The 22,675-nt window shown below is 39.9% G+C and overlaps 1 protein-coding gene across 4 annotated transcripts in view; it reads right to left on the minus strand.

Moving 5' to 3' along the window:
* The window catches only part of LOC129237256 (disks large 1 tumor suppressor protein), a 182,237-nt gene that overhangs the window by 150,837 nt on the left and 8,725 nt on the right, over window positions 1-22,675 (minus strand). For 3 of the 4 annotated variants that reach the window (XM_054871869.1, XM_054871872.1, XM_054871870.1), the window contains exon 2: window positions 11,251-11,551. In XM_054871869.1, the coding sequence (XP_054727844.1) occupies window positions 11,251-11,269 (19 nt within the window). In that variant the 5' untranslated portion in view covers window positions 11,270-11,551. The remainder of the gene's footprint in view (window positions 1-11,250; window positions 11,552-22,675) is intronic. The other variant, XM_054871871.1, reaches the window with a different exon arrangement.

Raw genomic sequence — 22,675 nt, forward strand, 5'->3', positions numbered from 1 at the left:
ATTGGAATTTAAGTGTGCTCTGCCCAATCCATAAGAAGTGCGATCCTGCAATTTGTGCCAATTACCGCGGGATTAGTCTTCTAAATATCGCCTATAAGGTTCTAACGAGCGTATTGTGTGAAAGGCTGAAACCCACCGTCAACCAACTGATTGGACCTTATCAGTGTGGCTTCAGACCTGGAAAGTCTACCATCGACCAAATATTCACAATACGCCAAATCTTGGAAAAGACCCATGAAAGGAGAATCGACACACACCATATTTTCGTCGACTTCAAAGCTGCATTCGACAGTACGGAAAGTAGTTACCTGTATGCCGCGATGTCTGAATTTGGTATCCCCGCAAAACTAATACGGCTATGTAAGATGACGTTGCTCAACACCAGCAGCGCCGTCAGAATTGGGAAGGACCTCTCCGAGCCGTTTGATACCAAACGAGGTTTCAGACAGGGTGACTCGCTGCCTGTGACTTCTTTAACCTGATGTTGGAGAGCATCGTACGAGCCGCAGAACTGAATCGCTCAGGCACAATATTTTATAAGAGCGTACAATTGTTGGCGTATGCCGATGATATTGACATTATCGGCCTTAACAACCACGCAGTTAGTTCTGCCTTCTCCAAGCTGGATAAAGAGGCAAAGCGAATGGGTCTGGTGGTGAACGAGGACAAAACGAAGTACCTCCTGTCTTCAAACAAACAGTCGGGGCACTCGCTTATCGGCCTCCACGTCACTGTTGACAGTTATAAGTTTGAGGTTGTAAAAGACTTCGTGTATTTAGGAACCAGCATTAACACCGATAACAATGTCAGCCTTGAAATCCAACGCAGAATCTCTCTTGCCAACAAGTGCTATTTTGGACTAAGTAAGCAACTGAGCAGTAAAGTCCTCTACAAGGCTCTCATCATGCCCGTCCTAACGTATGGCGCAGAAGCTTGGACGATGACAACATCCGATGAAACGACGCTTGGAGTATTTGACAGAAAGATTCTGCGCAAGATTTTTGGACCTTTGCACGTTTTACAACGGCGAATATCGCATGCGATGGAACGATGAGCTGTATGAGCGACGACATAGACATAGCGCAGCGAATAAAGATCCAGCGGTTACGCTGGCTGGGTCATGTTGTCTGAATGGATACAAACGCTCCGGCTCTGAAAGTATTCGATGCGGTACCAGCTGATGGTAGCAGAGGAAGAGGAAGGCCTCCTCTGCGTTGGAAAGATCAGGGGGAGAAGAACTTGGCTTCACTTGGTGTGTCCAACTGGCGCCGGTTAGCACGAGAAAGAAACGACTGGCGCGCTTTGTTAAACTCGGCCAAAATCGCGTAAGCGGTTATAGCGCCAATTAAGAAGAAGAAGAATATTGACCAAGGTTTTATGAGGGTTATTTTTTTTAATACAAACCCCAAAGTAACAGTATGTAATTTTTTATATGTAAATCAAACTAAGACATCGAGTAACATTTAAATTTTAAAATATTTCAAAAATTTATTTTTAACATTTTTTCTACTTTTTTTATAATTATACACAAAAGTGTATTTTATCTATAATACTTTTTGTCTTCAGTGCCTTAACTCCATCTCAATTTTCGTATTAGTTAAAGAATTGCTTCTTTGAAAATTTTGAGATCTCCCAAATAACTTTTTTGTTTTAATATCATGTCCAATCCGAAGCTGTCGAAAAAATCGTCCCATACTAATGTACACGTATTTACCGTTATTAGTATGACAGTTGAAGGAAGGTCAGTGTTTCCTCTTTCTGCTAAGCTTTTGTTTGTTGAGTGAAAATGAAATGCACAATTTGTTGCACAACAAAAAATACTTAAATAATACAAAAAAGATATGTAACTGTAAATGAAAAAAGCTATACGTTATATACCGAAGGAAAGTGCAATGAGTTGCACGTGAAATTCATACCGAGTGTACGAGTACAAGTAAATAGATAAACGAGTAAAAATGCGCAAAAAGTATGTGCTGACGGTACCACCGTATCCCCTCTAAAAATATCTAATTTCCCTAATGACTTTCTTAGATACTTACGAATCAGAGAAGATTTTAGCTAAATTTTCAGAAACTTAATTCCCCTCATATCCACGAACCGAACCTAATCATACTGTGTTGCTGTATGCTGGACCCTAACATACTCGTATTAAGAAGGTTCGAGCAATCTTGCCATTTCTGAGGTGATTACTGTTGATAGAAGGTGAAAAGCCACCCGACTATCTGAACGCATGTAAGTATGTATGTGGGCTCCAATTTCCTACGGAAGCATTCCCTCACACATAAAATCCGCGTACACCTTACAAATATTTTTAAATTGATTAAAAACACAATATAAATTTATCGTTGAAATATTTTATTTATTTACTCTTTCATTATATTCTTGAGTTACGATACAAAAGCAAAATAAAATAAGATTCCTCACAGTAATTCCAGTAACATGCCAATATAGCAACCAGATAGTCTACGTACAGTTTTAAAACATATGGAAAAAGCTTTATAAATAATATTGGGTAGTCGAAAAAGTCTTTTCGTATTTTGTCAATAGATGTCGTTGGAGTCATCTATCTCCAGTGCTACCAAACACATTGTGTCATATCATATGGTGTTAGAAAGGTGACATTTTAAGCTTCGTTTAACCAAAAAAAATTAAATTCGGAGAAGTTGAAAAAAAGTTATAGCTAATATAATGTATAATGAAGAAATTCGCTATATTTTGAAATTTTTGTATAAAAAAGGGAAGAATGCCACGCAAGCCACCAATGAAATTTGTGTAGCACAACAATGGTTCGCTCGCTTCCGTTTTGGAAATTTCGATGTGAAAGATACACCTCGCTCCGGTCGATCCAGAATTGACGCTTCGAAAGGTTATACTGTGTGTTTGGAGGGGTTGGAAAGGAATCATCCACTATGAGCTGCTCCAGCCTGCTCGAACGATTGATTCTACACTTTACTGTCAATAACTGATGAGATTGAAGCAAGCAATCGAAAGAAAACGGCCAGAACTTATCAGCAGGAAGGGCGTCGTCTTCCATCAGGACAACGCTAGGCCACACACATCTTTGATGACTCGGCAAAAACTGGGAGAGCTTGGCTAGGAAGTTTTGTTACATCCACCATATAGCCCTGACCTTGCACCATCGGACTACCATTTGTTTCGGTCAATGCAGAACTCCCTTAATGGAGTAAAGTTGGCTTCAAGAGAAGCCTGTGAAAATTACTTGTCGCAGTTTTTCGCCGAGAAACCACAAACGTTTTACGCTGATGGAATAATGTCTCTAGAAGAAAAATGGCAAAAGGTGGTCGACCAAAATGGTACATATTTGGTTTAATAAAGTTCATTATAAATACAAAAAAAGTGAGTTGAAGTTTGATTAGAAATACGAAAAGACTTTTTCGACTACCCAATATACAAACACGGAAATTAATTATTGTTGTATAGCCACGATGTTTTAGGACTTCACCCGCATAACACTTCTCAAAACCTCCTTACTTGTTAGTGATTACAGATGCTCAAAAACGACAGTGGGGTGTTTTGAGTTGTTTTGAAGCCTTGTACCAGAGCCTAAGCGTAAAGATACTTGCTCTGTGTTTCGTGACGTTATCTTGTTGGAACCAAAACGTTCTTGATAAACTAAGATTTACGGTACTCCGTTTAAAATTCCCTTTTAAAATGTTCAAATACCCCCATTTATCAATTGGCGATTCAATACATTTTAACTAAGCCACACCGCTTGTCACCATGCATCTCCACACCACAACTTCACCACCACCGTATTTGACTGTACCAACAACATTTTGTTTCTCAAGAGCAGTTCCAGATTTGATCCAAAACAATTTGGCGACCTCTTATTCCAAAATTCCCGAATTCAATGCACTGTCGTCTGTTCACAAGTGAAACGGCTTTCTTGGAGCGACACTACCATGCAGTTTTCCAGATATTTTTTTGAAATGATTGGTTCACATTTTCAACAATTTTTGATGATGCAATTTGAGGGTTCAAAGAGAGCACGTCGGTTCAAATCTCGGTGAAATATCAAAATTAAGAAAAAGTTTTGTCTAATGGCGGTCGCCCCTCGGCAGGCAATGGCAAACCTCCGAGGGTATTTCTGCCATGAAAAAGCTCCTCATAAAAAATATCCGCCGTTCGGAGTCGGCTTGAAACTGTAGGTCCCTCCATTTGTGGAACAACATCAAGACGCACACCACAAATAGGAGGAGGAGCTCGGTCAAACGCCCATAAAGGGTGTACGCGCCAATTATGCTTAAATATGAACGAGACTTTATCAATAAAACGGTCCGCGGATGACATATGGCAAAAATAAATTTTTTGTTGGATGGTAGGACTGTTATAAGCTTCCATGGCAAATTTCAGCGTGATATGTCAACAAGTCAAGCTCGAGTGTGTTTTTCGAATTTAACGAATTTAATTTATTTTTCTTCAAAAAGAACAACGCAAAACTGGCGCTAAGGAAATGCTCGCCATGACTGATACGGACATCCGGCACATCATAACTGGTGACGAAATTTAGGTTTATGAGTATGACGTCGAAACAGCCCAACAATCATCGGAATGGCGCTCCCCGGAGGAGCCGAAACCCAAAAAAACCATGCCAAAGTCGCTCAAAAATTAAGGTTATGCTGACTGTTTTTTTTTTCGATTACGAAGGTGTGGTGCACTCGGAGTTCCTTCCGCAAGGCCGATCGGTTAACGCTGAATATTATTTAGACGTTTTAAAGCGTTTGCGCGAGAACATTCGTCTTAAAAGGAAGGAATTGTGGGACAACAAGTCATGGTTCTTGCATCACGATAATGCACCAGCTCACGCATCACGTCTTGTTCGCGATTATTTGAATAAAAATAATGTTAATATCGTTCCGCAAGCACCGTATTCGCCTGATATGGCTCCATGTGGCTTTTTCCTTTTCCCAAGCTCAAGTTGCCGCTCCGTGGAAAACATTTTGAAGTCATAAAAGAGAATTCGAAGAAGGAACTGAAATCCATACCGAAATCGGCCTTCCAGAAATGCTATGATGATTGGAAAAAACATTGGCATATGTTTATCGCCTCCAATGGTGATTACTTTGAAGGAGATAAAATAAAAATTGAACAATAATTAACCGTTTGTGTTTTATTAAATCAGTCTCGTTCATATTTGAGCAGATGGTATATATACTCGGTCTCCGAATTTCGGAATTCGATTTTAATATTTCCCAACTTTTTTCACGCAAAATTTACCCATTTTATAAATGTCTACCCATAATTTAAATAACTGAGAGATCACGGATTCCAAACGCTACATAGACGAACCACGTGCACGTATGTATGTATGCAGCCATGACAGTCTCAGTTTTCATTGAGAAGAAAAGAGCTAGACATCCATCAGTGCTTGTTGGTAGAAAGCTATAACCCATTCAGCTGGAACTTTTAAATGAAAAATTACGAGGCTGAAAATTAACAAGAGTAATTAAAGGCGGTTCCCGGCTTGGCTCTCAGAGCTCGAGTTTTATAGGTTTCAAAGGATCAATATATAATAATTTTCAAAATATAGGCGGAACTAACGAAGAAGTCCAAAAACTTAGGCACCCAATGTCTGCAGAAATTTATATTTGCCACTAAATCTAAAATCAGGCTTAGGTTAGGTTTGGCAGCCGCATCGCACATAGAGACAACGATGCCACTTAGACCACGAAATGGGTCCGTTGTGAACCGCGGGGGCTGAGCTACATTTCCTTCTCCATATTAAACCATCCTGAGCTTTTGACAAAGCGTAAAAGGTTGTTGATACCTAAAATGTATAGACTATCTATATTTGTTAAGAAGTAGGATTTTAAAAATCGGTTCCTGCTTCTGGCTAGAGCTGGGCATGTGCAAAAAAGGTGTTGAATTGTTTCCAACTCCTCCTCATTTCTGCAGCTACGACAGAAATCATGCGTGTAAACGCCTAATCTCTTTGCGTGATTTCCTATGAGACAATGTCCTGTGAGGGCCCCACAGTGCGGCCGATTCCCAAAAAGCTGGCCAAAAGTCGAAAAAAAAGTTTCTAGATAGAGTTTTTTTGTCTTTGGGTTGGCTACAGTAATGCCTTGAGTAGTGAAAACCGTTCATAGCAACGTCCTGTACCCTAAATATCCTCTGTATTTTCAGTCGCAACGTGGCCTTCGTTTGAGCATCGTATTACTGTCGATGAATAGTGAAAGTTGTACACATTTGAAAGATTTTGTAATGGAGTAAATTGAACAAAACCAAATGGAATCATCTTCGGAAGGTTAGTAAAATACGAGAAATCTTTAGTACATATCAATATCTCGACACAAAATTTTTAGCTGCAGCAATACGTAGATACATTTTTTGCAATTTTTTTATAAAATTTGAGTTTTTAAACTGTATAGTAATACAGCGCCGTCATATGCTGCTTTGAAACCTATTAAAAGTTACTCAAAAAAGTAATGGTTACTGAATAAAACAAGATTCAGCTGCTACCACTTGCTACCTTGCGACCCCGAAAATATATAAATTTACATGCATCTTGATTATGTTCTTGAATATACGCTATTTCACGTGAGGGGGTGGCCAATAGGGGTGGAAGGGGGTGGATTTTCAAAATTTTAAGATCAAATTCGTAATCAGCGACCCCGAAAACCCCCGAGTAAGAAATTTTGAATCAATTACTTAATTTTTTGAGTTTTGGCCAGCTTTTCGGGAATCGGCCGCACTGTGGGCCCCTACTAAGGTCCTGATTTGAAGTCTATTCAGTTTTATAATACTCTTGGATAGACGTGAATTTAGCGTTGGCCATGTTTGCCTAGCAATTTCACAGGTGTTAACGCTAATCCATCTCTGATTTGTAGACCTGATTAATGCGTCCTTAATGAGAAGCTTACAAGTTGCGAGAGGTATCTCCATAAAATTACTTATGTCTGGCAAACAGGTACCTTCTCTTGCAAGTTGGTCTGCCCTACAGTTCCCTAGTATATCTCTGTGGCCTGGAACCCAGCACAAGATTATACGATATTGTTTGGCCATCTCATTTAGAGATTGGCGACAACGTAAGACACTCCTTGATGTTGTTTGGAATGCATCCAGGGCTCGTAGGGCAGCTTGGCTGTCTGATAGAATGCAGATATCCGTTGATGATATTCCGTTTATCTTTAGCCATTTAAGGCTTCATGAATAGCGTTTATTTCCGCTTGAAAAACACTACAGCCTTAGTTTTGAATATTAGCCGTTTAGTGCCAATAATTTTTATGAATACATATTATATATTAGAGGTACCACAATGGCTACAACTCAAAAGAAATTTTTGGATGCATAGAAAACCCCGATGTTTTTTAAATCTATATTTATGGCTTCGAGTATATTTTGTATGAAGCCATTGGAGCCTTTATTGTGCTTAAGAGTTTAGGTTTAGAATTTGCGGACTTCTTCAACAGGTGCATTTATGAAAAAATCCGACATTTTCTATTTGTGGATATGGAGGTAGCAAATAGCAAACAAACTAATTACTTATATTTCTATATAAAGTATCCTTTTATGAAAAGAGGAAGTACCTTTCAACATTTTAGCACAACAAATGATTGCTCTCAGAAGTATGTATGTATGTAAATTATGTAAAACTGCCTTATCGCTATTTTCACACTTTTTTAAAATTCATGCGTTCATTTAATTGCCCTGCTTAAGCTATTGTGTTCAAAACTCCATATTTCAATATGCAAATTCAAAGCAACGAGTGTGTGCTTTCATGCACTCACACAGCCAAATAAATTTACTTGCATGCATTACGAGCATTAACGCCCAACAATTAGCACCAAGTGATTTGCACGTGATGGATATATGGTACTACACATTGGCCAGCTTTCAACAACCATCCAGCTGTGGAACGGATGTTATGCCCACCGTGAACATGGCATGTGTCCACTGTCATAAATGCGAAGTTCCGGTTTAAAATAAAAATTTCTCATATTTTTTCTTTGATTCATGAGACATGCACGCCGATTAAGTTATTTAGCGCAACAAATTGCCATTTGCACTTAAGTAAATATTTTTACACACATTTACGAGTAGCGTTGCCACAAGGAGTAAAGAGTTTACTGCTTAGGTATTCACATCCTTTTGCGATTTTTCGCTTTAATGCAACTAAATGGAGCACGGAAAAGAAGATTAAAGATACCCAGCTGGACATAAGTATCTACAGGAACATACGAGTATTTCTTATTTCTTTCATAATAAATGTCGGTAGATAGTCTCGATTTGTGCTGAAGAAGCCTCGAATTTTATAAGTAATAGTGAGAAATATAATTTATGACCAAGCTGAATCTAAAAACATATTCTTGACAGCAAAGGAACAGACATCGAAAAAGTCTCTGTTGTACGGACAAACAACAAACAACAACATTTCAACAGACTAAAGAAATAATTATTTAGTGCACATATCAAAGTTTGCGACTACAAACATAAAGGGTGTTTTTTTTAGAGGTTAGGTTTTCAAGTTGGCACTACTTTTTTCGTAGATGGTCTTTTTGACAGCTGTCACTTGATTTATTTGCCATTTCATAATGAATAGACTTACACCTGAACAACGTTTGCAAATCGTGCAAATTTATTACGAAAATAATGGTTCGGTTCGCGCGGTTCGAAAATAATGGTTTTTGTTCAGCGATGAAGCTCACTTTTGGTTGAATGGGTATGTCAATAAGCAAAATTGTCGCATTTGGAGTGAACATAATCCACAAGCCATTGCTGAGACGCCGTTACATTCTCAAAAAGTCACTGTTTGGTGTGCTCTATGGCCAGAGGGAATCATTGGTGCATATTTCTTTAAAAATGAAGCCGGCCATAATGTTACAGTCAATGGAGAGCGCTATAGAGCCATGATTAATGACTTTTTCGTGCCTGAATTGGACGATGTTGATGTGGACGACCTTTGGTTCCAACAAGACGGCGCTACATGCCATACAGCCAACGCAACAAACGATTTATTGAAGGAAACTTTTGGTGAGCGCATTATCTCGCGCCGTGGACCTGTAGCGTGGCCTCCAAGATCGTGCGATATAACACCGCTGGACTATTTCTTGTGGGGCTATGTGAAGTCGCTTGTCTACGCAGATAAGCCCGAGACGATTGACGTCTTGGAAGAGAATATTCGGCGCGTTATTGCTGACATACGGCCCCAATTGCTGCAAAAAGTGGTCGAAAATTGGGCCTCTCGGCTGGAATTTATTCGAGCCAGCCGCGGCGGCCACTTGCCCGAAATCATTTTTAAAACATAATGGCAAACCCTTATCTTTATAATAAAGCTAAATTCTTGGCCATAACATTAAATTATATACGTTTTATTTCATCTTGAAAACCTAACCTCTAAAAAAAACACCCCTTATTACGAACTCATTGAACTCTTTATCTACACTATGCTCTTATTAATATCACATCAAACTAGCAATACCACTGGCTTAGAATGTTGTTCACCTAGACATATAACCTTTCTCATGAAGTTTGTGAATCATTTCATTAAAATTTCCTTTTATGCAGCTAATTTCCCACCATTATTAGACAGCACGGGTTTCTGTAGAGCTATGAGTCCCTACACCATACCTGAATATAAGCTGTAGTATAAAAAGGAAAAAGCTTGATGGCGAGAAATGTGGGACAGATCTTCAGATAATCTATCCCAAAGGGAGCTCACGCAATTCTTAAACTAATTCGTAGCCGAAGGTTGCCTTTGTCCAGGTAGCTCTACCGGATCTGCAGTCTCACATAATTAATCAAGTCTGATGATGAATTTGGTACTGCTTTAAACCCGATGGCAGCCAAGAACGTAGTGTTTGTAGTGGGAGCACTCCATAATTCCGACTAGACATAATCCATTTAATAATCCGGACAATACACAATCCAGACAACAGTTAAAACAGTCATATCAAAATCCCGACCACACAAAATACAGATAATACGATATGCAGACTAGGCAAAATCCCGACAACTTTAAATTCCGATAAGCTAAAATTCATAGAAAACATTAAAGCTCTTACTGAAAAAAAGCGGCAGATGGTTGGTATAATAAGGAGTGAAGAAAAGAAGTAATGACTTCTTATAACTGAAAAAGTAGTATTATATCATGGCATTTCATTCATACGTCGGTAAATTGTAAATACGAGTATTTCATATAGAGTTGAGTAGCTTAACACAAATCGCGCAAATTGTATGGAATTTTTGTCGGAATATTTTGTCTGGACTGTGTGTTGTCGGAGTATGTATGGCCAGGGTTTGGTTATATCTGGATTTTATCTTTCGAGATTCTGCATTTTGGGAATTTATACTACAGGTTTAGATTTCGTTACACACGCGCTTGTATACCCGCTTCTTGTGCTAAATCAATATTTCGTAGCTCAGGTTTGAGCCTTTTAAAGCACATATGTGAGAGACTATTAGAAACTGGGCAGAGATTAAAAGTTTAAATCGTCATTGGACATAGGATAACCTACTTAAGAGGATTACTGCTCAAATCCCCCAAAATGCTCGCATTAACTCCTTTCAGTAATTAAAGAAGGAATCTTCAATTTCGACAAAATCAATCATCGAGCTTTAAAAAATACACTTAAGGTCTTCGGCGATGAATAGATAAATGAGCAAGCTTGTCAAAAAGCTTAAATTAACCACCATTACTATTATTTCTAATAATATTTTTATTACAAGGCAATACTAGGCTATATAAGCGATGCCTTTCGTCGCTTATAGAGTTTATGATCTTATTCTCGGGCCACATTCAATAGCATACGAGTATCTCGTCTCAATTATTTCGCTCTTTTATTAAATCAACTCAACTCAGTAGAAAGTTGGTATTTCGTCGTTTTGGCATTTCTGCTCATCAGCGATGCATATTGGCATATGCTGTATTATGCACTATGCAGAGCATAGTGGACAATCTTTTGTATAAAAAGTTATCGCAGTTTCTCTTCATTTGCAGTTTCAGCAGATGTGAAAGTGCTTTCATTTACTCTGCAAGCACCATCGAATATAATGTCGAAGAACCTTTGAATTTTAATCGACCGAATTTTGCCTATGTTTGATTTAAGCTACTACATATTTAATAGTGTTAGTGGGTTTTACATGACTTAGTACTAAGTGATGATTAAAATGAATGATACGAGTATGTTAGCGCAATGTTTGGAGGTTAGTGTAGTCAGTCAAAATTTTGTTTCCGTTTCTTTTTCTATAAATTAGTTTTTCTGTGTTTGGATGATCACAGTTGCTTACCTTGTTTCTTTACAGGCATTTTTGTGTGATCTTAATTTAGCTTTATTTAGATTAGCTTTATTATTTTAGTTTTGATAGCCGCAATAGAATTGTACGGTAATTTTGTTCTTTTTTTTTTAATTGCTGAAGCTTTGTTCGAAGAGAATTTGCTGTGTTGCGGCAGTTCACGTTTTTTTTTTCTTTTTTTTTAATATTTATATTTGTGTGTATTTTTGGTTAACAACTTCGTCACACGTCTCTACTCCACTTGATAGGGTCCACACGCCTACGGCTCAACACAATTCGACAACAGCAATACCTGCTGTATTTGGAAAAAAGGAAGGCAAACAAAAACAAAAAGAAAAATGTAGCAGTGCAGAGTTGGTGAAAATAATCGCTAAAAATTAACTAAAAAATTTACAAAATTGTTTGCACTTGAATTATGAGGTGTAGATATGCGCGAAAAATTGTGAATCTATGCCAATTTTGCTTTCAATGGAACACAATTGAACTTAATTCATTACGTTTAGAAACTCCTACTTTGCGTCGAGAAAAAATCTAGAAAATTTGTTTAAGAAAACAACAAATGTTGGTGTCACAAGAACTAAGTGTCTGGTTTATGATATACTATACACGCGCATGTACGAAAAATTTTCGCCTTCATAGTTTTCTTCTTTTTTTTTTTTTAGTATTTTTTAGTTTAATATTTCCTCTGCTTATTTTCCCCCCCAACTTATTCTCTTCTAAATATATAATACTGTCGCGACTCGATAAACGACCATTAATGTCAGGCGAAAAAGAAATTATGCCTGCAATAACATCGTCGTCGTTGGCGAAGCTATGTAGTGATCTCTACAACGAGCAAAAATGGCAGCAATGAAGGAGAAGACGGCGCAGTCAAAGGCAACGGAGGCGACGAAGGCAAAAAACAAAACATCACTTAGTTGGTCGCTGTTGCTGATAGCTATTGGCCGATGATGATGACGTTGATGTTGACGTTAGCAATTTTGAGAAGACGTTGACGGCGTCAACGGTGGTGGGATATAGCCTCGGCTGGCTGCAATATACAGATCTCAAATATGTACAGCGCTTATAGGCGAACCAACAAACAAATCTTCGACCGCAATGAAACTAAGATGCTCCGGTTGCAATGCTTGTTTTCATTATTTTCTTCTATGTTCTTGTTTTTCGACTGATCAATGGACCGACCGCCTTGAATTTCGCACATACCGCAAAATCGTGTTTTCGGAAGCAAAAACGAAGTGAGAAACGCGCGCGTATATCGAAATTTTACGCGAAAAACAACAGCGTCAGCCGACAGTCGACAGTCGACAATTGACACTCAACGGTTGACAATTTTTCACTACACGACACTTCCTTGTGACCGCAGGAGCATATGACGTTGTGAGCCACCTTCGTACAAATTCCGACAGCGATTTATTAACACTTATTTTTTTAATTATTGTAGTTTTTTCTTGTGTTTGTTGTAGATGCATGTGTGTCTACGTATATACATATGTATGCGGCGGAATTCATAATTTGGGGCAGACACCGTGAACACAAAAGTACGCAGAGGCAGAGAAAAAGTTATTTTCGCAATTAATATTTTGTGTCTCGTTAAATTTTCACAGCTATTTCGTGTTTCGTACTTTTGAATTTCTTTTTTTTTTCATTTTGACGATGGCATTGTACCATAATATTTTGGTATAATTCAATTTGGCAAGCAGCAGCTAAAGCAACTCATACACTTATGTACGTACATTTATGTACATCAGGTATCATTTTTTTTATCTACGTCAGGTCATCCATTAGTTGTCGTTGTCGTCTATCGAACTGTCTAGTCCATTCAAAAATAGATTTTTGGAAATAAAGTATAGATATGATTGTTATAAAAAGTATTTTCCTATACGAGCTTTGCTTCTACATTTTTTATTTTATTTTATATTTCCGTCTAAGCTTGAACTCGATTAAGATTCACAGCTCACCAATGTGCAACTAAGCGATACGTATCCGCACTATTTGCAATTTTAGAAATATACAAAGCTAAGGTAACCACTCTAGTGTATGTGTACCAATGCCACACATACATATAGACTACAATCAAAGGAGAATACCATACAAACGAATATACATATATTATATGTTCGTATCGATTAAATTTATGCGAATGACCGTAACGAAGAAGCAACGAAGCGATAGGGATGCTGCAACGACCGAAATATGTCAGGCCCAGCTAGGCAGGCTGGCACGCACGCAAACTCAAGCACACTCACATACTTGGTACGTGTGCGCTACACTCAATGCATACATACATCGACCGGAAGGCAGACATTGGAAGACGTTTAAAGGTTGTGAGGGAGAGTTGGCAAACCTTGCAGATGTTTGGGTAGGTCAATGGGCAGCAATGTGTGCCGAATAGTGGAAATTCTCAAATATTATACTTGACATAGAAGTTAAAAAATAAATCCAATTAGTAAATCCTAAATAATTATTAGGTTTTTTTTTTTAAGTAGATTATCGTGTAAGAATAATAACGAGATGCCCAGGTCATAAAAAACCATCAGGTTGAAAAATATTGACATACAAATCGATATCAATCAATGGATTGCTCCATATTCTATGGAGTGTTTTTTTAAGAGCTTGATAACTTAAAATAATAATACAAAATAGAAATATTGTTGGAATGATTTTGGCAGATAATTTCATGACATTTATTTTTTGAATATGATATCCGGCATATGCCCGCCTCGGCTACGAGTTACATAGTCCATTCGATCAGTACAATTTTTGACTACTTTTTCCAATCTGCCCGTATGGCATCAATTGTGGCTTGAACATTTCAATAAATCGATTCTTAGCGCGCTTTATGGCAAGTTGGATCATCGATGTTTAGCTGATTATATTTTAGGAACAAAAATTTAGTCAGCATGGCTCGATGGTGCTCTCCATTCACCGTAAAGGCAGCTTTTTCCTCATTTCGAAAAAATAAGGCCCGATGGTGCCGCGAATACTCTATGAACTTCGCGAACATATTTCTTTATTTATTTTTTCAAAGTATATTTCTTCGTCTAGCTCATCTAACGGTAGGCCCAGGAAACTTGCTGTTTCGACAGGTTGGGTCCAGAGGGAGAGGGGTGTTAGATGAGTGGGTTTGATGGGGCATGTGAAAAGGTGGTTAGTGTCGTACGGGGTGCCTCCACATGCCGGACATATTATGTTTAGTATGTCGGGGTCGATTCTGGATAAGTAGGAGTTTAACCTGCTCCAGAACGTAGTTGTGTCATGTTACGCGGGACTCTCGGGGAAGTTGGAGCTCTTCCTCTGCAATGGTTGGTGATTGGACTCCGATGACAGCATGCGGGGGTCGGGAGCTTAAGAAGGTAGTAGGGGTCTCCCGATGAACGTCCGCGTAATTAAGGAGGTGCTTCCTGACATGCTTGCGAGGTGGCTCAGGCTCAAGCAGGTGTCTGCATCGATGACACGTGCAGTAACACCCCAACAGGAACTGCTTGTTGAGCAGTTTATGATGCTCCTTCACAGGTAGCCTATGGGCCTCGTCATGAAGGTGTTGTATTAGGGACATCAGAAGACATCCAGTCGCAGTCTTTATGGCAGTGTTTGGGCAGGTCTGTAGCTTCGTCCACTGTGATTCACTGGTTCCAGGCGACCAGACAGGCGCAGCATTGTTTAAAACCGGCCGGCCTATTGTCTTGAAAGTCGATAGCAACATTCCTTTGTCTTTGCCCCAAGTGCTGCAGGCAAGCGAGTTGAGGACCTTGTTGCACTTTAATGGCAATAGCGGTTGTGTGCGCTGAGAAGGGGAGCAAACTGTCGAAGGTAACTCCCAATATTCTAGGGTTGTTTACAGTCCGCATTGGTGTGTCATCCACTTTTACCTTAAGTTGCAGTTTGACCTCTTTTGTCCAGGTGGTGAAGAGGGTCGCCGTATATTTAGTGGGGGAGTTTCGATATATATATATATATATATATAATTGGCGCGTACACCCTTTTTCGGTGTTTAGCCGAGCTCCTCCTCCTATTTGTGGCGTGCGTCTTGACGTTGTTCCACAAATGGAGTTTCGAGATGTATGTAGAAGTTAAAAAGCAAGGGTGAAAGGACACCACCCTGCGGAACTCCTTGCTTCCACGTACCTTGTGCACCCCTCCCTGTGTGAATTAAGGCTTGAACAGGTCTTAAGATGTCATCACCTGTTGCATTTGTTGCACATAACCGAGGTAGAGTTCGGGTGGAGCCGTTTGTGGTATGTGCAGCAGTAGAATACTTCTGGTCCAGGGTTGGGTTCAATACCAGCTCTGAAGCGAAGTATTTGGAACAAACATGCTGCGAGGGATTGCTCCTGTGACGATAAATTGGGGGTAGGGGGCGGTACACTGGACAGGGCTAGTTTACTGGGGCGACAACCCTTGGTCGGGAAAAACCCGAGTCATTCCGGTAACGTAGAACCGGTGTCAAACGATTCATTATGACTTGCCACGGATTGAACAGAAAAGTCCACGCAGTTCGCCGTAGCTGCCAAACCAAAATTATCGATATCGAGAGACTATGCAGCTGCTGCATGAGATCTATGCAGCTAAAAAAACACCTAATACTTTGTTATTGAAAACATTAAAAGCCAATATCACAGTCGAATGATGTCATTCTGTCAAATCCATCGAGTACATATGTAATTACGTCAACAAAGGGCTGTGAATAGTGTTAATAGATATAATGCACGAAACAAGAAATTGTGGCAATTTCAAAAAGGTTAATATCAGCACCAATGAGACTGTTGACGTATTTTGAGTTTCCAAATTCACAGCCGTCATCTAAATGTTATCCATCTCAGTGTTCATCTTGAAAATGAACAAAAACTCTATTTTGCGGCAGCCACTACACAAAACATTGTTGCAGAACCATCACACACAACACTTATAGCATTTTCCAAGACATTTTTGTCAGCACCCATTAAAGTGTATTTACACAGTACCTCCAAGCAATTCCGAGTGTTACTGTTTGGGGTGCTGTTGGTTAATGTGAAAGGTCATACTTCATTTGCTAAATTGAGAACGATGAGTGTCGCAGAATGTCAGATAAACAGAGAAGCTTGCCAAAAGCTTAATTTGCTCAACAATTACCAACACCAGGAAACGAAATTAGCGGGCGACTGTGCCAGTTGTCATCTGCGACAAACTCGAACAATATTTGCCACCATGTTGACCACATGTTCCTCATCGCACAATACGTATGTCTCATCAAGCACTGATCGCTATCGCGGATGTATGTGTGGATGCATATCCATCAACAACGAAAACTCATTCAAACGCGATTATACCACAACGTGCTGCATTTAATATTTATGATCGTTTAGTTTAGTATGAGAAAAACAGTGCAATGCTTGAGATTAGCATGCAGCTGTTGAAGAAAATTAAAATTATTTGTCTACCGAACGAAAATTTGCCTACAACACAATTCCAATTACAAATATCAAAATATTTCTTGTCAATTTGGTATTGGCTCACATTGGGCATCAAAATGGAATTGCTTTGCCTCTCGCTTCATCAGCTATAACGGCTACACGATAGATGGTCGAAAACTAGCACTTCCGGAAATCAAATTCCCTTTGTGTTTGCCCTCCTTAGAAGCTCCAACCTGTAACATTACTAAAGTTTTTAGCATGGCTAAGATTCTAAAAATTTACAAAGCTATTGGAGTACACGAAGAAATCGTCTAAATCACTTGATCGAACTCTTAAAGATTTGTGACCTAATACACAGCCGTTCCGTAGCGCTCTTATTGTAGCTCCTGGCGACTTTCGACAAACTCTTCTTGTAATACCTATATCAACATCTAATAAGCTAACGCTGCCTCAAAGCATTGCATCTTTGGAGACATATTCGAAAACTCACACTAAAGACGAATGTGCGCGTACACTTGCAGCGGTAATGCATCGGCAGCCACATTTGCTAAACAGCTATTGAACATTGGCGAAGGTAAATTCCAGTTGATGTAACGCAAAATGTATTTAATTTGCTTTAAACTTCCGTTTCGCATTGTAAAATTTTTACCTGCATATTACCACCAACTATAAGAAACATAAATGGCTTTGTCAACGTGCTATTTTGGACTAAAAAAAACAACAAAGCTAATGCAATCAACTACGCAACATTCAAAAATACATTGCGAGCGATTCTATTACCTGCAAATCGATTTGCGAATTATCCTATTGGGGTTTTAAGTTCTTTGGATCTGCCTCGTGAGCCACCGTATACATTGTCCCTAGCCAGTGAAACCGCTGAATCTATATTCGCTGCACTACGTCTATGTGACTGTAAAGTTCGTACGCATATGCAGCTCAGTGCTGCATTGTTTGCGATATTCGCCGTCGTCAATGTGCACTTACTTACTTACTTAGGTGGCCATAACAACCCGTTACCGAGTTACGGCCGACCTCACTAGCTCTCTCCAGCCACCTCTGCTCCGCGCACGCCTTCTCCAATTCTGTACACCAAGCGAGCATAGGGTTCCCTCCACCTGGTCTTTCCACCGGAGCAATGGTCTTCCTCTGCGTCGGCTCCCTTGGACTTCGCCCTCGAGCACCTTCTTTGCTGGAGCTTCTTCATCCATACGCACGACATGCCCTAGCCAACGCAGGCGTTGGATGGCGAAGGGTTGAACTAAGTCGATGTCGGCGTAGAGCTCATACAGCTCGTGGTTCATTCTTGAACGGTAGTCTTCGCCAACGCGTACAGGACCGAAGATCTTACGAAGAACTTTTCTCTCGAACACCCCAAGAGCGGCTGCATCGCTTTGTGACACTGCGCCATAAAGCAACACGGGTATGATGAGCGTCTTGTAAAGTGTCAGTTTGGTTATGCGAGAGAGGGCTCGACTACTCAATTGCTTACTTAGCCCATAGTAACACCTATTAGCAAGAGTGATTTTCCGTTTGATCTCCAGGCTGATATCGTTGTAACTGTTAACGGCGGTGCCAAGATAAATAAGTTCTGGCACAACTTCGAAGGTATAGTTGTCCGCAAACACGCCGTGTGTTCCGTGTTGTAGACAGCATATACTTCGTTTTACCCTCATTCACCGCCAGACCCACTCATGATGATTCCTTTTCGATAGCAGAAAACGCAGCGGTGACATCTCGCTTACAGCGGCCGATAATGTCAATGTCATCGGCGTACGCAAGGAGCTGGACACAATTGTAGAAATTAGTGCCATTACGATGAACACCTGCTTTTCGGAGCACCCCTTCCATCACGAAGTTGAAGAGGTTACATGACAGTGGATCGCCTTGTCTGAATCCTCGAACGGTATGGAATGGCTCGGAGAGGTTATTTCCTATCTTGATGGAGCTGATTGTGTTGCTCAACATCATTCTGCAAAGCCGTATGAGCTTCGCTGGTATACCGAACTCAGACATGGTGGCGTACAGGCAATCCCTTATCGGGCTATCGAACGCAGCTTTATAGTCGACAAAGAGATGATGGGTGTCGACTTGCTTTTCATGGGTCTTTTCCAGGATTTGGCGTAATGTGAAAATCTGGCCGATGGTGGACTTACCACGTCTGAAGCCGCACTGATAAGGCCCGATCAGTGTATTGGCAAACGGCTTAAGTCTTCCACATAGGACGCTAGACAGGACCTTGTAAGCGATGGTTAGAAGACTGATGCCCCGGTAGTTGGTGCAGATCGTCGGGTCACCATTCTTCAGTACAGGACAAAGAACACTGAGATTCCAATCGTCGGGCATGCTTTCTGCTAGCCATATTTTGCAGATGAGCTGATGAATGCTCCCTATCAGCTCATCGCCGCCAGTCTTGAACAATTCAGCGTACAAGCCGTCAGCGCCAGCCGCTTTGTTATTCTTGAGCCGCTGAATGGCAACTCTGACTTCGTCATGACTAGGTGGTGGAACTCCAAATTATCGTCGATTGGTGGTATCGGGTCATCTTCTACTGGGGCGGAATTGTGTGCGTCATAGCCAGCAAGTAAATCGCAGAAGTGTTCCCCCCATATGCCCAGTGTGGACTGTGTATCTATAACCAGATATCGGGAATGTACAAAGGTTCAAAAATCTTCCGCAAAATCTTTCTCTCGAATATATATTACATAAATACATAATTTTCACTATGAATGTTTTTTATAAAATTTCAGCACAAAGTCAAAACGATGCATACTAACATTTGCCCAGAATACCATTTTTGCAAACTATAAATGCTCGCAGTAATTACAACTACCAGACGCTCCTCATTTGGATGGTCGTTAACCCTACCGACGAGCCTTACATCAATAGGTTCATATGTATATCATTTGTGTTCGTAATTTAACAACAACAACAATAATACAAACAAAAGGCAAGGACAAAAACACCAACAAATTGTGGAGGAAAAAAGCTAATAAAGTGAAAGATTGACGAACCAGCAAGTGCCAGCGGAAAGTGGTTAGAAGCGACAATACGAGTAGAAGCACAGTAGGAATGTTGATGGAAGCAATAACCCCAGTAGTCGTACTCATACGATTGACGAACCACAGCAACAATAACTACAACAATGAGGGACGATACAAACCATTGGATAAACAGCAACATCCTATCAATCTCATTCAGTTCAGCTGACTTTGGGTCACAATCATACGCTTAATATTATAAAACTGCAGAGGATCTGTGTGCAAATGTGCCAGTGTATTTGTTGATTACTTTTTACTTACACACACATATTTAAGTGCTATTATTTATATGTAAGTTGCTTGCGTGCACATATCCTGCGATGAGGTTCATTGCCTTGCTACCGCCGGCATTTCATTATTCCAACACTGCAACGGCGATTGCCTGCCGAAGCAATGCTACCAAACCGTTTCCATTTGTCACTTCCTTTCTCCGTCCTTTACGGCAGTCCAACAAATTTGCTTCTTATTAAGGAACTGCCGCCAGTGTGGTAATAAAATTGTCCAACAAGAGGCGGCAATGTGGCTGAGCGTGGCCAAAGCAGTGTGAAAGTGTCAGTGGTGCGATTGTGTATGAGGGTAAACAGCACGAGGCATTCTGTTTTCCATTTTTTTATTTCATGCCGCCTGAACTGTTCATGGCGTTTTCTCATTTGGCATTCTCGAGTCATTTTTTTGGAACGGAAAAGGCAATGGATAAAAAACAACTTGTGTCGTTTGCGCAAACTTGCCACTCATTATTTGAATTATTAAACGCATTGTTTGTTATTTGTATTCATTATGCGGTGTTGGGAGTGTTGGGGCTCCCTCGAAAACTTTTTTGTACTCCTTCTCACAATGGAGAAACTGAAAATTATTTTACGAGTACATATTTGGCAACAAAGCACATCGTGGCTCAAACATTGTCGCCCATTGCAGACCGCAAAAAAAGATGTAAATGTGTGTAAAATAAAAAAAACTGACAGCCGGGCTTAAAGGGCAGGATCGAGCACCATTTTTGTTACACAGTGTTAATTAATCGCGAATTACATACGAATTCCCGAAGCAAGTAGTGTAATAACATAATAAAAAAACTACACTAATTGCGTAAGGTACTCGTATATCAAGAAGGTAGCAGCAATAGAGCAAAAACCGCAATAGCGTATATTTTGTTGTTAGGCAACAACAAAGAAAAGGCTACACAAAATTTGACAATTTAGAGAACACACAAAATTATAAAACATCAGCTCGAATTAGCTGCTCTACCGCTAGTTACTACTACCTTGTTGATGTGACTGGCTAATTGCGTATTTTTAATTTAAGGTGAACCGAGGATTGAAGGTGCTTCTGGGTGAACTCGTTTAGTCTTATTTATTTGAGCTTCATAGCTCATAAGGTTTGTTAGCGCGTACTAATGCGGTGCGGCTAAACACCTTTTGATAAATTTATTGTGACTTGTGTGTCGGGGGACTTTTGTAATGCGTCCTGCGCTTGGGGGATTTACGTGATGCGCCGTGTTGGTACACGCCTGTAGTATGTACGTTATGTTCACTTTAAATTTACCCTTTCATAGGCTTTTTGAGAGTTGCAGTGATCAGCTCGGCAAACGAAATGAAACACAAATACCCAACTTCGTGTGTACCTACAGGCGGGAAGGAATTTAAGCAGAAGTCGCTTAAACAGCGTATCAATTAATAATAAGTATAATGTAGAAAGTTTTAAAATTTGTTTTTATTTTTTTGTAATTAAATCATAAAATAAGAGAATTAAGTCAAGAGGGAAAATAAATGCAAAATTTTAACTGGATTTGGCGCTAATAAAGGGTGATTTTTTAGCTATTATCTTTTTAAACAGTTGGTTGAAAACAGCGGACGCACGTTTCGTGTTTTGTTTCACTGTCAAACATCTTCAGTTTGGTCTATAATTTAACCATGAATCGTCTTACAAGCGAACAACGCTTGCAAATCATTGAATTTTATTATAAAAATGCGTGTTCTGCTAAGAAAGTTTATCGCGCGCTTCTTCCATTTTATGGTCATTCATTTTATGGTCGACCCAATGAAGCGGCTATTCAAGCTATTGTCACTAAATTTAGAACCAAATTTACATTATTGGACATCAAACCACCAACACGCTTACGTAGAGTGCGAACTGAAGAAAATATCGCAGCTGTATCGGCCAGTGTAATGATGACTATCAATTATCGATTCGTCGCCGTTCGCAGCTAATGGGGCTGTGTTACTCAACAACGTGGCAAATTTTGCGAAAGGATTTAGGTGTGAAGCCTTTCAAAATACAGCTAATGCAAGAATTGAAGCCGAACGACCTACCGCAACGCAGAATTTTTGGTGAATGGACTCTTGGAAAGTTGGCCGGAGATCCTCTTTTTTATGGAAAAATTGTGTTCAGCGACGAAGCTCATTTTTGAATCAATGGGTACGTAAATAAGCAGAATTGTCGATTTTGGAGTGAAGATCAGCCAGAAGAATTGCAAGAGCTACCAATGTATCCAGAAAAGGTCACAGTTTGGTGCGGTTTATGGGCTGGAGGTATCATTGGACCGTACTTCTTCAAAGATGCTGCGAATCGTAACGTAACTGTGAATGGTGAACGCTACCGTGAAATGATATCCAACTTTTTTTTGCCCAAAATGCAAGAGCTTGACTTGCATGACATGTGGTTTCAGCAAGATGGTGCCACATGCCAGACAGCACGCGTATCAATGGACTTGTTGAGAGGCGAGTTCGATGAACATTTTATTTCACGTTCGGGACCTGTCAATTGGCCACCCAGATCGTGCGATATAACGCCTTTAGATTATTTTTTGTGGGGCTATGTTAAAGCTCATGTCTATTCAGACAAGCCTGCTTCAATTAACGCATAGGAAGACAACATTAAAGCATTTATATGTGAGATACCGGCCGAAACATTAGAAAAAGTATGCCGAAATTGGAATAAGCGCATTTGAAGCGCAGTCGCTGTCTACATTTGCATGAAATAATCTTCAAACATTAA

Source organism: Anastrepha obliqua, chromosome 2 (genome assembly GCF_027943255.1).
Source record: "Anastrepha obliqua isolate idAnaObli1 chromosome 2, idAnaObli1_1.0, whole genome shotgun sequence".
Lineage (NCBI taxonomy): Eukaryota > Metazoa > Arthropoda > Insecta > Diptera > Tephritidae > Anastrepha > Anastrepha obliqua.